At 38.6% G+C, this 22,047-nt stretch overlaps 1 protein-coding gene across 1 annotated transcript; it reads left to right on the top strand.

Moving 5' to 3' along the window:
• The first annotated feature begins 583 nt into the window (after positions 1-583).
• LOC131050906 (heat shock factor protein HSF24) lies at positions 584-5,115 on the top strand. The gene is made up of 2 exons (XM_057985218.2): positions 584-1,601; positions 4,012-5,115. The coding sequence occupies exons 1-2, from the start codon at positions 1,335-1,337 to the stop codon at positions 4,873-4,875; spliced, it is 1,131 nt and encodes a 376-aa protein (XP_057841201.1). The 5' UTR covers positions 584-1,334; the 3' UTR covers positions 4,876-5,115.
• The last annotated feature ends 16,932 nt before the right edge of the window (positions 5,116-22,047 follow it).

Raw genomic sequence — 22,047 nt, 5'->3', positions numbered from 1 at the left:
TCTACATTGAATTCTATACACCTCAAAAAAAACTATAAAAATATCTCTAACCTATATTCGCTTTTGACTATACCATCTTTAAAAAAATTAACTATTCCATCAAAATCACCCAAGACAAAGGAAATGATACATTGAAAAGCCCATAGAAATTTCAAAGATGATCCTTTCATGAGGAAGTTTCCCCATTGGCTTGACTGGTTCTATGGGGGAATATGTAGGCCACTCTTTACTAACCCTCCATGGAAGCTTGAGCACGGAACCACAAAATGCCAAGAAAAGGAACCCAAATTGAGCCTGCTACGAAAAACAAACATATCTATCTGAATGAAATGCAAGAGACAAAAATTGAGTGTACCATTTGCAGAGGCCAGCAGTCCTTTTTTTTGACTTGGCCTGTTATAAACATGTAGACAAAGGCCTTTATTATGATATTTCCGCCCAAAACATAGAAATATGGAACAAAATGGGCCCATGGAACTTTGTCCCTTAGCCTGACCAATACCCATGTCGCACGTGTATCCCAAAGCTTCTAGAACTTGTATTCGAGACGAAACCAGAGGAGAAGCTGTGTATATGGTGTTACGTAAGTCGTAGGACTAGTACTAAATCGTGTCCCTTCTCTTTGCTGTCATTGAATATTTTATAGTACTCTTTTCCATGGAAGAAATACGAAAGCTTCCAGAACTTCCCCGTGGAACATTCGTGATAATATAATTAATAAAAGTTAGATAGTCCTTTGTGGGATTTGTAGGTTTGAACGGTTTTATGTTGCCCGGGGATAAATTTCGAGCGTTCGTTGGATTGTTGTGTGTTTAAGATCTTTGCCTATTTTGGGCAAAGTGGGTTTTCTGTTGCCTGCTGGAATTTCCATCTGGGTGTGCTTTTCTGGCGCAGGATTATGTAATTTGGAGTGGGGAATTGAGTTTTGATCATTTGTGAGCTTTGGTTGGATTGGATTGTGTTACTTAGGCGAAGTGGGGGACTCATAGCTGCTCGAATTTCCATCTGGGTGTGCTTTGCTGGTGCAGGATTATGAAAAATTGGAGGCAAGATTGAATTTTGATCGCTTGTGGATTGTTTGACCGAGAGACCAGGAAGGATTCTAAAAATAAGGGGCATATTGATAAGTTTGCCATGGCACCCTAGTTTTGGAAAGGAAATTGTGTGGTGTCATGGTGAATTTGGAAGATTAAGTGTGTGAATTGGGAAGTCTGCGATCGATGTTTGATTAGAGTTTTGTAATTGTGTTTGAGGTATTGCGATGAATATCATGTAAAATTGGTGATTTTGCTGGCTCCTGAGGCTTGAAATTGAGGTGCCAGGTGTGCTGTGAAATGGGGTTTTCAGGGGAACAGAAACAGCCACCGAATAACGATGGGGCGGTGGTAGCGGTTGAGTCGTGTCACAGATCGGTACCGGCTCCGTTTCTGATCAAGACATACCAGTTAGTAGATGACTCCGCCACTGACGACTTGATTTCATGGAACGAAGCCGGCACAACGTTTATAGTCTGGCGGCCTGCAGAATTTGCCAGAGATCTGTTGCCTAATTATTTCAAGCACAACAATTTCTCCAGCTTTGTTCGTCAGCTGAATACTTATGTGAGTATTAATCCATCGCACTACTCTTGGAATTGGATCCTTCCTAAAGCTTTTGTGTGATTGTGTCCTCCTGTTTTACTCTTTACAGTTGTTTTTATGACCTTTTTGATTGCGGTTGGTGGAAGAGAGAAGGATTGCCAGTGTTTAAAGTCTCTGGATTCTGGGCTTTTTTCACTTTGTTTTTCTTCTGATTTCGTTCATCTTTTGGTTGGGATCTCTGTTCTGTGTTGATCTCCAAAAGTTTTATGAAATGAGCCCATTTTGTCCATATCAAGGGCTGGACTCGGGATTCAAGCCTGGGCCTAGCTTTAAAAACGAGCCCACAATCCTGGGCCTAGCTGCAAGAGCGAGCCCACCAAACTTGGGCCTGAAAACCAAACTTAGGCCTAGCTGAGAATGACTCCATAAGTCAATCACCCTTAAACCTTGTTTTTTCTTTTCTTTTTTGTTGATGGTATAATTATACTTAAGTTTTAGATACATGGGGACTTGGTGGCTCTTGTTCTATATGGGATGTGGAGGCTCTTATTCATTTGAGATTTGGGTGGTTACCTTCACAAGATAATAGCTGTGCTTACGAAAGCTGGGAGATTGCCCATGGGGTCAAATCCCTGCTCTTCTCTATGGCAATTGCTCTGTCTTATCAGTCAAACATGACCACTAGGCTTTATTTTTATATTCTTTTAACATTTTTTTCATGAATTTTGTATAGTGCTTGGTCGATCATTTGTTTGAATTAACCTGGGTTAAGTTCAACCATGCTGTTTAATTTAGAGCTTTTGCATGTGAGATATCATGCAATTCTTTTAGCAAGTGTTCCTTTATTGCTTTTTCTGAAAGCTAATTCTAAAGGGCTTATGTTGCCGTCTTTTATTAGGATTGTTGACTGTACTTTTGCATTGATAAAGTCTTTTGATTGATTTTCAAGCTCTTCGATTCCCTCTTTTTTCTGTTGTTTTCGAAGACAAATCTAAAAGGGGAACAAGAATATTGCGGAGATTTTGAAGGTGATATGTCACTGTTATTTTATAGGGATTTATAACTTTTTATAGTGCTCTCAACTGTGATGATTATATCTGCTTGCACTGTGTTATTAGTGGGTATCAGCTACTCCAATTGAAGTGTGTGTTGCCAAATTATTATGTCTGCAGAGTAAAGGAAAGGTTGATTTGAATTAAAGAAGGTAAATTAAAGGCTCCACTTTATTGCCTGTAACAGTAAGTGAACAACAATTTGCAGAATATATAACGTTAAAGTAAAAAATTGAAAGTCATCTTTGTTGAGAGTTATTATAAGCCCCAATTTGGAACTTGAACATAACACTGTGCAAAAGCTCAATAGATCAGTTTTATAGCCTTGTTTTAGTTCATTTTGATCTGTAAATAACCCAAAAACACTCCGAGGATAGTATGTAGGTACATAGAATACAGGTTTGTGAACAGGGCAAAAATAGATTGAAGGAAAATATACTAGAGTGGTAAAGGACTTTGGGTTCTAACATAGGGCACGTGAATTCAGGTTCATAGAAGCACATTAGGTTTGATTGGAAAGCTTGGATTTGCCATCTTCATATGATGATGTTTGTGCTTGATGGAGAAGTCTTGGCTGTTTTTGGTGGAAATCATAGCCTGAACATGCGAATCTGCTTCAAGTCAACCTTATATGTTTGCTAGAAGAAATTAAGTGATCCCAAGAGTTGAGACACTTTTTCCTATTATATCCTGGAAAACAAGCATGGAGTAAACATTAATAAGAAGCAAGATTGAATCTTTAAAGGACAAAATAACCCTAAAAATCTAGATATAATCCGTCGAAGTTAAGAACCCAAATTCATGCTGCAACAGACATCTCCTTTCAAAGATATGAACTCTGCCTCACAGTCCCAAAAATGTTGCAAAGAAAATTATATCCAAATTGTGCAATTCATCTACTCCATTTTTTTAACTAAAATTTAGTTGTTTAAAATCTTATAAATGGTAATGTACATGGAGTGATTATCAGAAGCATAACCATTGGCTTTGCAGTCGTGTATCAACAAGAAAACTCTTGGAGAAGGATGATACCTAGGATGCCTTGTTTGATTCAAAATTCTGTCGACAGGCAATTTATGTTGTCAAAACATTGCAATTTTCTTGCTAATGTAGAGATTAGTCACTACGGATCACAGCATGTTAGCATACAATGTCGCTAAGTTGGAGCTTTTAATAAAGCTCGAGTTCCTTCTTGTGATGTCTACAAATGCTTTTTAAAATTTTTTGTAGAAGCACAAATTTTGTTTTTTAGAAAAGAGTTTGGTGGAAATTCGTTTAGTTGGCTTCGTAAAGGCAGCTAAAACTCTGAAGCTAGTATGATGGTCCAGAAATATGATGGTGTGTATATTCTCATGGTAACAATCTGTTTGTTGATACAGGGTTTCAGGAAGATTGTTCCAGACAGGTGGGAGTTCTCAAATGAATTTTTCCGTAAGGGAGAGAAGCATTTGCTTTCTGAAATCCACAGAAGAAAGGGTCTTATACAGCCCCCTCCTCCAACGGAGAACAGGCCCATTTCCCCATCTAACTCAGCTGATGAGCAAACTTGGTCTTCCACCTCTTCTCCTACCTCCCCCCCCGCAATAGAAGCTCTTAACAATAAAAATGCAGTGGAAGAAAATGAGAAGCTGAGAAGGGACAATTATCAATTGATAACTGAGCTGGCACAAATGAAAAAGCTATGCAATCATCTTCTCCTATTCTTATCCCAGCATGTGAACATAACCCCAGATCTGGTAACCAATTTTCTGTCCCAAAATGTCTCATCCTCAGAAAGGCTGGCAATGCTGGCAAGGTTAAAGGAATATCTGGAGCATCATGGGGGAGAGGGGATTCCAAGAGATTGTCCTGGCAGCTCCTTGAGCTCAGTTCCTTCTCTTGCAAATGATAACCAATATATTACTGCTTCAGCAAAAGAATGCATTGCCTCAAAGAGGATGCCTTTTGTAGATGGTGCGTGTAGAGAAGTAGAAAGGAAAACTTTCAGTTCTGTAAAAATTGAAGAAGATGATGACGATAAAAGAAGCTCCAAGCTGTTCGGTGTGCCGTTTGTAGATGGTGTGTGTAGAGAAGTAGATAGGAAAACTTTCAATTTTTTAAAAAGTGAAGAAGATGATGACAATAAAGGAAGCCCCAAGCTGTTTGGTGTGCCTTTGGTGAGCAAGAAGAGGCCCCTTCCTGTGTCTAGCAACAATGGGCAACAAGAACCATTGGTTTGCAAGATTGGAAGGTGTACCAACTGACTTTCGGCCCATCCCTAATGTGGGTTGCTTAAATACTACTGTTCCTCCTGTACCACAAAGGTTACAGATGAAGTTAAGTTCAATGCCAGGTAAACTGCCTGCAGATGAACATTTTGTTCTTAAACCTTCTTAATATATGTATATCAAGTGATTATAAAATTTAATCTTATGTAACAGTGAATTCTGTTTGTTCCTGCTGATTATGGTTAAATTTAATGGTGAATTTTAAGTTGTTATTGCTGTTTTTTCTCATACTTCAACTTAGAATTCTCTTTTCTGCTGCTGGTTCTAATCGTATTAAACTGTGAATTGTATGGGCTGGTGCTTATAAGCTATAGTTTAGAAAGGTCAGGGACATTTGTTATATTGATGCATGTAATGTTGTATTAGGTTTCTGCATCACATCATTTCTTGTGAAACAAATTTTCTGAAGAGTGGTATCCTTTGAATTTGAGAGGGAGCTAATCAGGGTTGGAAACATTTTCCATGTACATATATATAGAATAACTAGTTCAGGGTGGTTGGAAACATTTTCCTATAGAATAACTAGTTCAAAGGGTCTATAACTAGTTCAAAGGGTTTCTCGAAATGTTTCTGGATTCGACTGCATGAATTTTTGTATTTTAACATTTTGGATCACACTCCATGATCCATTATCAGGATTCAGGATCAAGAAAGTAGATGTCATGAGAAGAAAAATGCTATTTACTTTCTTCATCCTCATAATGGATCGTGGAGTGTGATCTGAAGCAGTTTATACATCTGCCAAATGGGAGAATAATATTTCAATGTATCCATAAAGGGTTTCTTGAAATGTTTCTGGATTCGACTGCATGAATTTTTGTATGTCAACATTTTGGATCACACTCCATGGTCCATTATCAGGATTCAGGATCAAGAAAGTAGATGTCATGAGAAGAAAAATGCTATTTACTTTCTCCATCCTCATAATGGATCGTGGAGTGTGATCTGAAGCAGTTTATACATCTGCAAAATGGGAGAATAATATTTCAATGTATCCATAAATGCTTTAGTAAAGCTTTTATTGACCAATTTTCTTTGGGCAAATCTTGTATGAGTTTGCTGGTTGCTGCATATGTTTGTGTTGAGTATGATTTACAAATGATGAGGTGAAAATGTTAAGAAAATTTGACTGTTGATTACGTTTCTTTGGAAATATTCTTTAAGAGATACAAAAGCCTTTACAAAAATATATGTATCATTGGTTTTCTTTGGGTTGGAAGCATAGGAATTATCATGATAATTTTCCTCAGGTTCAGGAGAATCACAAAATTTACTATTAGTGCTTCTCATGGGTTTTTTTCAATTTTTTTTTTTAAAACTAAAGGAAAGATTCAGAGAAACTATATATAAAAGCTATGAATTAGTATATTTAAAATTTATAATCCTGATTACCTTAATTGTGTAAGCCCTCTCTTTGGAGAGGGCTCAAAAGAATTTTAAAAATATTAATCATGAGATAATTTCTTACTTTTAGTAGACGTGTATGTTATTTTTTGAATGAAATAATCAATAATTGTGAAAGAAATTGGGCGTAGAAAATCTGAACATGAAAGTCAGTCATGTTATTATCTTCATTGGTGGGCACGCCCAATTTGTTCCATCAGTAATATTCAAATGGTCGTATATTTTGTCAATTAGTGAGGCTTGAAAGTTTTCAGTTGACTTTTGTGAAAGGCACAAATTTTATTTTTAATCAATCACGGAAGAAAGAAAGAGTGTTTTGAATAACTGTTATTATCTCAAGATTTGTTCAAGTTTGATCAAGACTGGAGTTCTAGGCTATACGTTTCTTGCCTTTTTATCCTCCTCTCATCCTTTTTACTGTTAAGGTCTTCGGGATTTCCCTGCCTGTTTGTTTTCTAGTAACCATTAGTGAGCTTCAAACACTACGAGTCTCAGAATTTTTCCTGGGAATGATTATAATGCTTTGCTCATCTGGTACTTATCTTTCATGGATATTCAAGTGAGCTTGAAAGATCCATGGTCTCTCGGATTTTGTTTTGGTCATTTGGTATTTATCTTTCATGGATATTCAAGTGAGCTTGAAAGACCCATGGTCTTGTTTTTTGCATTTTTTGGTCGTCTGATATTTATCTTTCATAGATATTCGAGTGAGCTTGAAAGATCTATTGTCTTTTGGATTTTGTTTTATGAATGTTGTTTATGTTCTGGTCATCTAATATTTATCTTTCATGGATATTCAAGTGAGCTTGAAAAACCCATGGTCTTTTGGATTTTTTTTTTTTTTGGAATGTTGTTTATTCTTTAGTCATCTTGGATTTATCTTTCATGGATATTCATGTGAGCTCGAAAAACCTACGGTCTTTTGGATTTTGTTTTAGGAATATTGTTTATGCTTTGGTCATTTGGTACTTATATTTTATGGGTATTCGAGTAAGCTGTAAAGTTTATGGGTCTTTCAGATTTTTTTTAGGAATGTTGTTTATGTTTTGGTCTTCTTATTCTCATCTTTCTTTCATGAATATTTAAGTGAGCTTGAAAGATCATTGTCTTTTGGATTTTGTTTTATGTTTTGGTCGTGTAGTATTTTATCTTTCATGGATATTTTAAGTGAGCTTGAAAGATCCAGTCTTTTGGTTTTTGTTTTAGAAATGTTGTTTATGCTTTGGTCATCTAGTATTTATCTTTCATCTGGTATATATCTTTCATGGATATTCAAGTGAGCTGTAAAGAATATGGGTATTTTGGATTTTGTTTTAGGAATGTCATTTATGTTTTGGCCATCTTATTCTTATCTTTCACAAACATTCAAGTGAGCTTAAAAGATTATGCGTCTCCTGGATTTTGTTTTAGGGATGTTGCTTATGTTTTGGTCATCTAGTTCTTATCTTTTGTGGATGTTCAAGTGAGCTTGAAAAATTATAGGTCTTTCGAACTTTGTTTTAAGAATGTTGCTTATGTTTTAGGCATCAAATTTCTATCTTTCATGGATATTCAAGTGAGCTACAAAGATTATGGGTCTCTCAAAAACAATTTGACTTGCTTTGATTATTGTTATTCAAGAGTTCCCACATTATGTTTCAAATTGTGATCATGATAAAAGGTTAGCATAGATTAGGTTAGTCATGGACATTTTATTTTATTCTTGGGGAGTGTGAATTTTGGTATTGTGGTTAGCTTAATTGATTCTCTAAGTATTATTGTGATGGTCAATTTAGTTGATGATTTTAGTTTTCTCACATAATTTTAGTATTATGGTTAGTTTAATTGATTTCCATAATATTATTGTGATGCTTGATTTAGTTAATGATTTTATGTATGTTATGGCAGAAATTACAAAGAGATTGTACAAAATATTATTGTTATATGAATTGTGCAAGGTGATTGTGTTTATAGATTTAAATTATTTCTATAAATATTGCTTAATTTGAGATGATTATGTTGATTATTGTTTTGATTATTTTGTATTGACATTTATTTCAAGCATGTTGGTGATTTCATGGCCAATAGAAATATTTTGAAGTTCTCAAGAAATTCTTTTGTGTGAATTCTTTGAAAGGACCAAGGTCTTCACTTTGAGAGTTAATAGTCTTTTTTCCTTATTATTAATGTGAAATTAATTATCTTTGAAGCTTACTTATAGCCTAGGTACTTATTTGTACATCTATTCTATATTTTAGTTCTGAAGTCCCTTAGGAATAGGTTGGGAAGGTCGAGAGTAACTTCATCTTGAGAAAAGGAAGAATCCCCTTTATTATTTATTTGAATTTCTCTAGTAGCATGAGGGGGATCTTTTGGGGGAGAGAGGAATTTTGGTGTTGGTTTTTTTGTTAGTGAAATATCAGATTGTTGATATAGAGATGCAAAATTAGAAATTGACAAGAGAAAAATTTGAATAGAAGAACAAAAATAAATTTCAAGAAATTATTGTATATTTTGGAAGCTATTTGAAGTAGGTTTTTAAATGTTTTGTAGAAATTCATTACTGAATTTTATTTCAAAATTGATGTAGATTGTAAATGTGTCTCCTTGTGAAGATCTTGTATGTTTTTATTTATGCATGGGTGATGACATGGGAGTTTGTGATGATATAACTCTCCAAATTTGATTGAGAGCAACCCATGTGTAGGGTTGAGGGATGAGCGAGGCCTACTTTGGAAAAAAATATATGTTTCCTTCTTAACTTAAGGAAATCTTAAGCATGAGTGTCATAAATGTAAAATTTATATGTATATATTGGCGATCTTGTTGTGGTGTTTTTGTATGATGTTCTTGTGGAGAAACATGTTGGCATTGATTGCTTTGGAAAGGCAAAAACAAGTTTTGAAGGGGCCCTGCAACCATTTACATAGAAGATTCTAAAAGGCTTAGAATCAAAGCATTAGAAGATCCAAACCAAAACACGTTGCAAAAGATAGGACAATACATAGAGCAACCAAGAAACCAACAAACGCCCAAATAGTGTTGGCATTGATTGTTGAACCCCATAGCTCTTATAAATATTTTGTTATCAAAATCACAAAAAAAAATAAAAAATTAATTGATTTGTTATGCAACCCTTGAGAATTCTATTGATCCAAAAAACATGAATATTGCGATATACAATAATGCATCCTTATAATAAGACAAAAAAGTAAAAAACAATCTTAGATGAAACCTTAGGTGAAGATAAAATTAGATGATGATGTGTTTTCATCCTATAAATTCATAAAAAAAATGCATGACCTAAGTTTAGTTTAAGTATGTTAAAGTAAAAAAAAAAAAAAAAAAAATTAATTAGGTGATTCTTCCTATTTTTCTCTGAAATCCCCCTTAAACACAACATAAGGAGAAGTTAAAAAAACAACAATGATGAGTACATGGATGACAAGCTACTAGGCTTGATGAGGTACTCATGTACAAACAAATAAATCTCTTCATATATGAAGAAAAGTAGAAAACCTCATGGAAAAACATCTTCTCCAAAAGAGAATAAATAAATAAATGTGTACATGCCATGAAATAATGTAGGATTCAACATGTCCTCCTAAGTAATGCTTTGATCACATCAATACAATCAAGATCCCCACCATAGGAGGAAAAAGAAGAGACAATAGACCGTCCTTCCCCTCCTACCTCCCCACAAAGGATTAGCTCGTGTTCCCCCTACCCCCCACAAAGAAGTAGCTCTTGTTCCAAAGGTGAATGTGTGAAGAACAATATTGTAGTGTCGTAAATTGCACCCTATGCGATTTCGTGTTGCACAAGTGCCTTCGCTTTATGCTGAATGGGGACCTTCTTCACCTCTTTGTCCTTTTGTTTGCATGGCTTTCCTATCACTTGCTATTTTGGCCTTTTCTCCAACCTCGTTGACTATATGACTCGTGGATACTAGCACACTACAAAGACGTCTAAGTTCCATGATAGCATTTTGCGAATATGTAGTTCAGAAGTGGTCATTTGAGCGTGATGCCTGTGAACGGCATAGTTTGTAATGCCCCTCTTAGTGACCATCGACGTCAGTTTCACTCCCTATATGTATATTTTCTCTCTCTGGCTTCATTTGAACTCTCTAGCAACTCATTTCAAACTTCTCTAGCTTCAAGATCATTTCTAGTGCTATCTACTCAAGCCATTGAATCTTTCTAGTGATACTTTCTAGTATTTGTAGTTCTCCATGCTTGAGGAGGATTTGGTGCTTCATCATCTTCACTGGATGAGCTCTTGGATTCAGACATGGAAGGGGAGTTTTACTTTCCTCTCCTTTGTTATCTCCATTAACATATTTACATTGTTTTTTATTTTCTATTCCATTATCAATTTATCTATCAATCTATCTTGGTTGTTCGTGGAGGTGGAAACACCAAAATGGGGTTTGATTGTGGCAGACCTCTAAACATGACTCCAACATTTTTCCTCTTTTGCTTGTGTGCAAATTTGTTGGCAAAGAGCTTAGTGTTGGAGGCTTCAATCGTGGACCGGTTGTGAGATCTTCCTTCCCTTTCTCCCTTTCATTTATTCTCTTTTGTTTCTACAGTTGTTTTCTGCTTTTTGTTATGCATTTATGTTGTTTTATTGTCTCTGGAACACACATCTATCATTTTGAACTCTCTATACTTTGTTTGTATAGGATGCCAATGTGCCACTTTTGTCTAAGACTTGCGCATGCATCCTTGAACAAAGAGTTAGCATAGGGTGTCATGAAGCCGGTGTGACCTACCTTGTGTTATCTACGAGGTACTTGATAGCCTTAGGCTTTGTACCCATCTTGAGTGGAGAGGTAGATTAGTGAGTTCTCAAGAGGTTGTTATCCGCTTGTTGTTGTTCGCTTTTACCCCTCTACATTTTGGTGAACCCAATGTGAATCTTCTCTCGTACATTAAATTTAAAACACTTGAGCATACACTATATCAATTTGGTTTATTGTCATCAAATTTTATCTCTACCTCATCAGACTCCGAGCTGAGTGGTGGCCCATTTGTTAACATGGAACTATCACTCTAATCTCACCACCCAACCAGAGGATGAAAAACATTGATATATCCTTCACACCTCTGGATGCTCCTTATATTGGGAAGCCCGCCCTGTTATACATCTCGACTAAGATAAATAATCATACTGTTATAGGTGTGATGGTTAATCCTACATGTCAAGTCAATGCCATTACAGAGGAGGCTCTTTTTATCAATGGTTGACATAGCACGAGATATGACGTGTCGTGCCTTTGTTCGCATGCATGATGGTCTTTTTGTCCCTCATCTGGTTAACACTACTTTGACGGTCACTGTGGGACCCAAGGCAGTGTCAACTACTTTCTTGGTTATACCTGAATCAAACTTGTTTTGGGTTAAGCTAGGAATCCCTTGGTTGATCATCATGGAAGCAGTCCCTTAAGTTATTCATAAATGCTTAAAATTTCGTCATGAGGGCACAATGCACACTATCTAGGATACTAGATTTTAACCGTTGATTACTCATGGAAGCTTTTCATTGGATCACTTTTGACCTACTCTGATTGGGCCTATGCTTCTTCGTGGATATCTCTTATATAAAGATTATTATAAATATAAGACATGGGATTTGGCCTCTACGTCGGTTCTCTACCTCTTGCATTGGTATCTGCTCCTTCCTTTTCTGCTCATGTTTTGCAGCGAGTTGGACCTTCTGATTCTCTTTCAATGGGGGCTAAGGATATCTTGTTCTTTAGGGTAGATCTCCTTGCCCACCTAGGACCCCACAACCTCCAGTGGTGTCTTCTATTCCTGTGTCTGCACCTGGTACAGATAAGGGAAAGATACATGCATCACTATGGTTTGCAACTCATCCACCCTTTGAGCCTATGATCCTTGTGGATATCGTCTTGCTCAATATGGTAAGGGTGGGTGGTCACCTTGAGCTCGCTCGTCACCCTTGGCTCCTACATCACAGCCCTCGAGGGTACCTCCTGTTCCTTTGACTGTTCCTAGAGAAAAACGAGGAGGGGCACCTGCGACTGTGTCTAAGGGACCTGTTTTGACTGCACCTCTTGTTTTATCGATTGGGCCTTCTTCTTCCTCGATTGCAACTCAGGAAGCCTCTCCCATGGAGCACAATGTCGTTGATCCTTCTCAAACTTTAGTTCTTGGTATCCATCTACATTATAACCATCGTGCACGTGAGCATAAGCGTCACCAATGGGTGATGGCCTGAGAACGTGAGGCCGCTTTGAAAGCTGCGAGTGAATCATTGGTGTCTACTCCTGCCTCTGTTGTTTTTATGCTTGCTCTTGTTCTTGCTACCCCTGCGTCTGCTTCATCTTCTATGCTACTATAGCCCACTCTAAGGACTGCTGATGAGCCTCGCCCCAAAAGGGTACACGTTATCATTGCTCCCTTCTTGGAGCCTTCCCTCATCACTTCCTTGCCTAATGTTCCTCCATCTCCCCAACCCGTTGACATGTTGCATACACAGGTTATGTCCAGTGCAACTTTGTCTATTTTGCAGTTGCTTCTACATCAAATTTTTCTCGAGGTACTTGAGCCTGCTAAGGTTGGTCAGAGGCCTTCACCTCAGCAAAAGTTTGAGTAAAAATTGAGAAGAGCCCCATTCTTGAGTTTCATCATCGAAAGTAGGCTCCGATGCCTTCAGTTTTTGTTTCTTTGCTTGTTTTAGTGTTTGTTTCTTTATCTGCACTTTTGTATGTTTTGTTGAGGAGGTTCCACCTTCTCTGAAGTTTTTCTCTGCTCCTCCTTTGGAGGTTGGTGGTACAATTATTGTTTCGTCGCCCCAACTAAGTCACCTACCTCTTTTGTTGAGGGGCATTTGTTTGACTCATTAGAGGAAATTCTAGTGTTATCTATGATCTTTACCTAATTGTTGACTTTGGCCTCTCAAGGGCTTTTGGATGAGAATGTGGAAGTTGTATCATCCTTGGCTCTTGCTACTGGTGAAGCGCTTGGTGTTGCCCTTATCGTTTTCCCTCTTTGGGCTCGTCCTTCCTCCCCATATGATCAAAGATTGTGAAGATGATGACTTATTGGCGAAAAACTTGTAAGATAGTACCTCCTTTTTCTTTATTTTTTAGAATAGGGTGTGTCTATCTGTGTTCCCTCGTGCTTGCTTTATATGTTTGTTCCCTCTCAAAGGACCCAAGTTACTCTGTTGGTGCTTGAAAATGGGAGGTTGATTGTCTTTATGTGTTTGTTCTCTCCTGGAAGAATCGAGTTGCTCTGTCTGTTGTTCATATAGAATTATCCACATCTCCGGAACTTAATAAAGAGCTCTACATAAGTGACGAGATAGAAAAAGAAAATTGTGGATTTTTTGATTTTGGTGCTAAAAAATAGGGGATTATTTGTCATGCCCTTCTTCTATTTGTTAATCGCCCTTCTTCTATTTTTTGTATTTTGACTTTCGATATCAGGGACAATGCAAAGTGTTGGGGCATTTAGGCTCTCTTTCATGTTGACCCGATTTTTCCTTTACCTTTGTCTTCATGTGCTTTATTCATATGATTCGTAAAGTTCAACACCATTATGAAATACTCATATGCATCTATGTACATTGTCTCATCTCATTGCTATGGGTTTTGACACTGAATCAGTGGATCTCCATGTGCCTATGTGTTTTTGTTCATGTTATGGGTCTTATGTGTCATTCGTCAAAGATGACATTTTATGAAAACATCTCATTATGTTGACGTGACACAACCTCTCTTCTCCTTAGAATGGCATGTGTTCCATGTATACCATTCTAAGGGGGGGTTTTAATATTTATGCATCTTTGCATTTCATTTATGCATTTGCATCATGATTATCTTAATATATTTATCTAATGATCTTTTTATATGTTGCCTTGGTGGGGGCCAATCCACACGACCTTATTATTTATCGCCTTTGTGGGGGCCAATCCGCTTGATCTTTATTTTTATCACCTATGTGGGGGCCAATTCACTTGATCTTTTTATTTGTCACCTTTGTGAGGGCCAATCCACTTGATCTGTCGCCTTTGTGGGAGCCAATCCACTTGATCTTTTGCCTTTTGTGGGGGCCAAACCACTATTTATCTATGCTCCCCCTATTGTATGGATATCTAGCATAACACAACTTATTATCCATACTAGCAAAATCTTATTTATCCCAAGGATCACTATCTTGATATCTCAACATCTAGTCGTATCGTTTTATCGTAATTCTTTCTTTTTCATCTAACATGCTTGTCTATAGCTAACATATTTTTGATGAAACAAGGTAGCAACATCTTATGAAGGTTCAGGTCTCTTTCCTAGTGGCATCTCTACACGTTTAGAGGATTTTGCTTCCCTTTCAGATCTTGATAAAATCTCTCTAGTTTAGCTCACATCATGTGATAGTAATATGCTCACTATAGGGGCAAAATAAAGTGCCATAAATTGCACCGTATGTGATTTCATGTTACATAAGCGCCTTTTCTTTATACTGAATGAAGATTTTCTTCACCTCTTTGTCCTTTTGTCCGCATGGCTTGCCTTGTAACCTTCTATTTTTGCCTTTTCTCCAACCTTGATGCCTATATGACTCGTGGACACCAATGCGTTGCATAGACGTCTGTGTGCCACACTAGCGTCCGATTAATATACAGTCTATAGGTGGTCGCTTGAGTGTTATACCTGCAACGAACAAAGTTCATAACACCCCTCTCAATGACCACCGACGTTGGTTTCGCTCCCTACATATATATTTTCCCTCTCTAGCTTCATTTGAGCTTGCTAGCAACTCATGTTGAACTTCTCTAGCTTCAAGATCATTCCTAGTGCTCTCTGCTCAAGCCATTAAAGATTTCTAGTGATAATTTCTAGCATTCTTGGTTCTTCTTTGTGCTTGAAGAGGATTTGGTGCTTCATCTTGTTCACTCAACAAGCTCTTGGCTCTGGGTGTGGAAGGGGAGATCTACTTCCCTCTTCTTTGTTATCTCCATTAGCATATTTACATTGTTCTTTATTTTATATTCCATTATTGATTTATCTATCAATCTATCTTGGCTATACGTGGAGGTGGAAACACCAAAACATGGGTCTAACTATGGCAGGCCTCTAAACACATCCCCAACATTTTCCCTTTATTGCTTGTGTGCATGTTTTGTTGGCGAAGAGCTTACTACTGGAGGTTTCAATCGTGGACCGGTTGTGAGATCTTCCTTCCCTTTCTCTCTTTCATTTGTCCTCTGTTGTTACTACAACTATCTTTTGCTTTCTATTATGCATTTATCTTGTTTTATTGTATCTAGAACATTTATCTATTATTTTGAGCTCTGTATAAAGAACTTTGTACTTTGTTCGTATAGGATGCCAACGCGCCACACTATTGTCCAAGACTTGTGCATGCATCCTCGGACCGAGAGTTTGTGGAATGCATCAAGAAGACAATATGACCTACTATTGGCATTGTGTTGTCATTGATGTCAACCGGTATAGGATGTGATGTCTTTGATGTCACCTAGCTTAGTAGGTCAGCGGTAAGGAAGAGAGTGCCATTCAGCATAACGATCATTGGAGTCATTGGTACACAAGTTAAGTATTGACTTGTGTTGAAGACATGGACTAGAGACTGGTATGGTATAAGACCAGTAAGTGACATGTTGGTAGTGCATTGTTGCCAACCGACAAGAGATCAAGATGTTGGGCTGTTGATTGTGATGAAGAGACGAAATGTTACAAAAATCACATCAACACTAGGGGGCAAGTATGTGCAGGCAACCGATATGTCATTGGATGTTTGGTTGTGAAACAATAGGACTCCCACCGGATAAAGATACAGTCACCAAATGAAGAAGATATCACAGGGTGAAGAGAAGTCTGACAGTGAGTGTGCCCAACTGGATTATATGTGCCTGTTTGAAGATATGCATGCTCAAACAAGGAAGCCATATTGGTGCAATGCCGAATGCAGATGACAAGGATCCACTCCTGTTGGTAAGTGGAGTTTATCTCCTATTATGCATGGAATGCATCATAGTTCTCTGAGATAAGAAAGAAGAGTTAAAGGTAGGTGTTTGAAGGCTCACATCGGATCAACCGGTGAAATACTAAGTTGTCTTAGGTGCATGAGATCAAAGATATGTACCGGATTAGTCGGGTAGACATGATGTGTTGCCGGTACATAAAAGGAAGGATATGTTTGTCACTTTGACAAACCAATTCATAGGTGAACCAGTCTATTGATGAAGAAGGCAAGTTGGAACAGCTGCAGACAGAGAATGTTGCCGGAATGAAGATGAAGTTTGATGCCACCGGTGTGCATGGTATCTTACCGGTATACATGCAGAAGATACTACCAGTATATATGTCAACCAGTAAGATGAAAAAGTGCAGATGCAGAATGCTCCCATATGTTGATGATGTGCATGACGAAGGTTGGCAAGAGTGCTGACCAGCTTAGGTGTTCCATTGGAAGAGAAGCAAAGTTCCAGGGAGAAGACATACCGGTTAGGGTATAACCAGCACGGTGTGTGAACTAGTAGATGAACCCGATTGTATGCTACTGGTCAGTGACCAAGTCAGACTGACATAGTGAGCCAAGGTGGATGTCGACAAAGGTGCCACATGAAGGTGAAATGGCATGCATGCACAGGTCGGTGTGGTGTGTCGGTAAGGTCGTTGGCGGTTGGTCCAACATTAAATGGTGACTGCGAAGCTCGAGGAAGGATGGCAAAGGATTGCGGCTCGAGATCAAGGAAACACAAGAGATCTAGGATAGATTGATCTAGCAGATCAAAGTGGGTAAAGGAGACCACATCATACACATGATTGACCAGACACAAGGCCGGAAATCATGCTACATACGGCTAAAGATAGAAGACGTGAATCGCAAGGTAAATAGTATGGTGATGCTCATTGATGGAGTGCTGGTCATCAATCATGGACATGAGATCTGATCAGATATGATGTGCCACGATGATTAGAGATCATATTGGATGCAGATTTTGTGCTTGGTGGAAACCCTAGCGTGCCAATATTTAAACTCACGTTTAGGCGGGAAAATCTGGCTATAAGAGTGCGAGCCAAAGAAGTAGATGGAGCTACTGTATGAGAGATTGAGGCTTGTGAAGAGAGCCGAGCAATCAAGTGCTCAACGTCAATCAAAGTAGAAACTAAGTGTGTGTGAGAGAGAACTGGTTTGAAGAGTTCAACCATCGAGAATGAGACAGTCGGTAGCCTACCATTATGTTTGACAAAGGAGTATATTGGTGGTGACTAAACTGGCAAAGAAGAGCCACATAAGATTACAGTGAAGAACTGGTAAGGAGAGAACCAACAGAGAAGAGCCACAAAAGATTGCAGTGAAGAATCGATAAGCTGAGAACAGACAGTAATCAGATAGTGGATATTTGACTAAGTGAAGAAGACCGATGGTGACTAGCAGCAGTGTGACAGAGAGGAAGGAGAACCGGTAGAGAGCAAAACCGACAAAGAAGAAGAAGAGGCTGAACTGGTAAGGGTGCAATAGAGAGTGATTTATAGCAAGAGATAAGGTAGCAGCAATGAGAAGGTGAGCAAAGAATTGATAGAGAATTGAATAGAGGAGAACCGATGGAGAGATTTACATACGAGTTACAAAGTTCTTTTGTAACATGGATATTACTTTTGTTCAAAATATGATTTTGTAATCACTAAGTTGGAGCTCAATGTAGGGGTTGGTGCCCCTTGGTTTTGTGCCCTAAAATCAGGGGTTGGTGCTCCTTGGGTTGATGCCCTAATGCAGGAGTGGTACCCTAAATGTTGTAGCCGAGGTTTTCATTGGGAGGCTGGATTGGAGCAGTAGTCTCTAGCAGCACTTCTCACCGAGGTTTTTCCCATCTTGGGTTTTCCTCATACATCGGGTGTAATGAGATGTCCCTTTTATGTTTGGTTGCATTTGTGTTATCCTCCCATCTAACCGGTATGTATGCTTTATGTTAGATCAGTTAACCGGTATATACACATAGGACAGAAAAGGGAAAAGATTTGGAAACCACTGATTCACCCTCACTCTCAGTGGCATCTTGTGTTCAACAATTGGTATCAGAGCTTGGTTCCCGGTTGATAAACTTTCTCTAGCTTGGGTAGATTCTGGTATTTGAACACAATGGTTTGTTTTGTGTCAATCCCTACTCCTGTATTTGATGGTTCAAACTTTTCTGTTTGGAGTTGTAGGATGGAAGCCTACCTATCCTCTTTAGGGTTTGATGTGTGGATGTCGGTTGTTAATGGCTACTCTAGTAAAGTCAGTCCTCCCACCGATTCAGATGCAAAAACAAGAAACCGGTGTAATGATGTAGCAATGAAGGATATTTTCTGTGGGCTCACAGATGATGTTTCCTCTTAGGTGAACAAATGCAAATTGACAAAGAGTTTATGGGACAAATTAAAGAAGCTCTATGGAAATGAGCCTACCACTGCAGAACCGGTTTGTCAAGACAAGGTGAGAAATGCAACTCATGTGTCTGTAGATGATGAAGGAAGATCTATTAGCAGCCACAACAATGATGAAGAAGGAACCCACCTCTTCATGGCTCAAAAATCAGAAGATGAGAAACACACATCTAAGAATGACCATGCAGATCATACCTACCAGCAAGATGTGTTTGGCAGTGAGAGTGAAGGTGAAGAAGAAGATGAAGTAGAAGTTGACCTTGAAGGAGAACTTGCAAGTGCACTCGAAGAACTTAGTAGAGTGAGGAACAAATACAAGTTATTCAAGAATGTTGCAGTTGTGGAACAAAACCAGTTAATCAAATGCCTTGAAGAATCTGAGAAATGTTTCTTAGAGTTAAAGACTCAACAAGAAGACACCAAGGAGTGTCGGTGCAATGATCTAGCACCTGAGCTAGAAGCCAAGGTAAATAATATCAACAACTAGTAGGAGATACGGAGAGTCTTTGAAATGACCTTGAGAAATGTCAGGATGAGCTCAAGGTAAGAATCCGGTTTGATGGCAGAAGTGATGCCTTGGATAAAATGATGAAGAAACAAAAGCATTCCAAGGATACCAGAGGATTAGGAAGTGGTGCCGGTGAATGCTCCACTAGCAAGAATGTCCCCCACAATGACTTTTTGTTTGTCTCATCAAATGGAGATAACAAGGGACAAACTTTCATTGTCCGGAATTCTCCTTGGAAGAAGGTTGATCTAACCACAACCGGTGAGGACATGATGCTAAGGATGAAGACCGGTGCTACAAGAAGGAGGAACAATGCAGATCCCAAAGGAAAAGGAAAGATGAGAGAAGGCAGCTTCACCAGAAGCAAGATTAGAATAAGACAACATAGAAGACCCCCTACCGGTAGAAGACAAGCAAATGCTACCGCCCACAAGACAAAGCAAGTGTGGGAAAAGAAGGGATCAGATGGAAGAATTGCAAAAGATGAACATCCCAGGATCCATCCCTAGAGAAGCAGACATGGAGATACTAAACCAGTAAGATCTCCACATGCATGGCAGAATAAATTTGTAAGTCATATGCCATTCTTTACCAGTTACTGCTTCTCTTGCAAAGATTATGGTCATAGGGTAGAAGAATGCATAAAGAGGCTTAGAAATAAGAATGCCATCTGTCCAAGAAGTAATACATATGGCCATGGTATGTCAAAATGTAGAAACATGCATAGATTTGCTCCTATGCATAATAAGAAGAGTCCATTTGCTGCCTCAAGAAATGCAAATTATGTATGTTATAATTGCAATGGATTTGGGCATAGAAGTCATGAATGCAAGAATAGGAAATTTTAGTCACATGACAATCAGTAGAACAACTATGCTCAACATGGAAATGGATATAGAGCATATGGAAGTCGGAGACTTGCATGGAACCAAAAGAGAAATGTCCCTGCATGATCAAGAGGTCCACCGGTTCTAGTAATTGGTTACAACAGTATGACTAGAAGAAGATGGTCAAACTGGTTTAACAAAAGATCCTCCAATCATGTGGTTGGTATGAACATTGTTTGCTTCTACAGCAATGCTTCCGATCATGCGGTAGAATCCAGAAAAGAAAGGACCAATCGACAAAAGAAGATAAGACCTGCTCCCAAGTCTGAAAATGGGAAGAAGAATGAGACCAAGCAGGTTTGGAGGAAGACGGAAGAGAGTAGGACCATGGACCGACACTGTGCATTCAATGCACATGTGGTATCTCCTAAGGTTTAAAGGAGATGTAGGACCTCAGGGGGAGTAACATATTCATCAGATCATTCACCCCCATGCTTGATAAGGACAAAGGAAAAGACATGATGCTGCTGGTAAGAAAGAAGAAAATGTGATGGCAAGTGTGTAGTGGATGCCTTGGCTACACACCTACAGATGAGAGAAGGATCTCTATTGCATGTGTCAATGGATGACAAATTTGCAACTGGGATTGGAAGCAAATTGACACAAGAAGACATGAGTTAGAGGACGGTGCTCTAGTAGAGATGATAGACCGGTGCAAGAAATCGGTATGTGCAGAATGATACCGGTATGAATACTAATCAGTAGTGCAGGTTATGTAAGTCAACGAGGACCGGGATCATTGCAGTAACTCTGGTTGCATGGATTGAAGTGTTCATGTCACATGTGGTACTGAAAAAGTCCTGAATGACATATGTTGGCCCAGTAGTTGATCTTGTATGCATACATCTTTTTGGGCTAACCAGTTTGATTTATGGCATGATAGTGATATTGTATGACATTTTGTACACCTAGGATCATGTCATATGCTGTGGTGGAAATTGTGGAGTTGATAGATCATCAGATTGATCACATATGCACAACTCCACCGGTATAAGGGGCAAGTTGGCTCCAACTTAGAACATAACAGACAAATGAAGACCCGAGATGTATGACTCAGGGGGAGTTCACAACCATGTTTTCTGATTTGTATCAGACTTGATAGACATAGGGGGAGATCAAGTGGTTATGATGCAGAATCAACATGCTTGAACTTATGGGTCTACTAGACTGCATCAACTGCAGAAGAAGGAAATTGTTGTAGGAATACCCAAGAGAATTTCATGATTACGGGTATCTACTTTCCCAATTGGCAGCACTCATAGTACAATCACATTTGATTCTTAAAGATCAATTGGTATTAGATGGGAGTGATGCAGTTTGATTGACAGCTGGTGTGTGATTCCTCTATTTTAAATAGTGTTGTGAATTTAGAGGATGTAATGTATGATGGTCAAAGGAGGAGAAGAATCCGGTAGAGAAAAAGGAGGAGAGAAAATTGTGTCAGTGCCTGACAGACACAAGGAGGAGAGAAAATCTTGACAGTGCCCTTTGCCATTGTTGTCAAAGAGGGAGAGAGATTTTGTAGTATGCCATATACTACATCTGTGAGAATTCATGGATCACACAAGGGAGAAAGAGAATCTGTAGTATGTCGGATACTACATGTGTTGACATCAATACCAAAGGGGGAGATTGTTGGCATTGTGTTGTCATTGATGCCAACCGGTATAGGATGTAATGTCTTTGGTGTCACCTAGCTTAGCAGGTCACCGATAAGGAAGAGAGTGTCATTCAACATAATGATCATTGGAGTCACCAGTACACAAGTTAAGTGTTGACTTGTGTTGAAGACATGGATTGGAGACCAGTATGGTATAAGACCGGTAAGTGACATGTTGGCAGTGCCTTGTTGCCAACTGACAAGAGAGCAAGATGCTGGGTTGTTGATTGTGATGAAGAGACAAAATGTTACAAAAATCACATCAACATTGGAGGGCAAGTATGTG

Source organism: Cryptomeria japonica, chromosome 2, assembly GCF_030272615.1.
Source record: "Cryptomeria japonica chromosome 2, Sugi_1.0, whole genome shotgun sequence".
NCBI lineage: Eukaryota > Viridiplantae > Streptophyta > Pinopsida > Cupressales > Cupressaceae > Cryptomeria > Cryptomeria japonica.
The sequence above is the reverse complement of the archived record's forward strand: the minus strand, read 5'-3'. Positions and strand labels throughout refer to the sequence as shown.

Excerpts from the sequence above, each read along its gene's own strand:
- LOC131050906 (XM_057985218.2), top strand. The coding sequence starts at position 1,335 with ATGGGGTTTTCAGGGGAACAGAAACAGCCACCGAATAACGATGGGGCG. Across the intron at positions 1,602-4,011 it reads TTCGTCAGCTGAATACTTAT|GGTTTCAGGAAGATTGTTCC; the intron begins GTGAGTATTAAT and ends TTGTTGATACAG.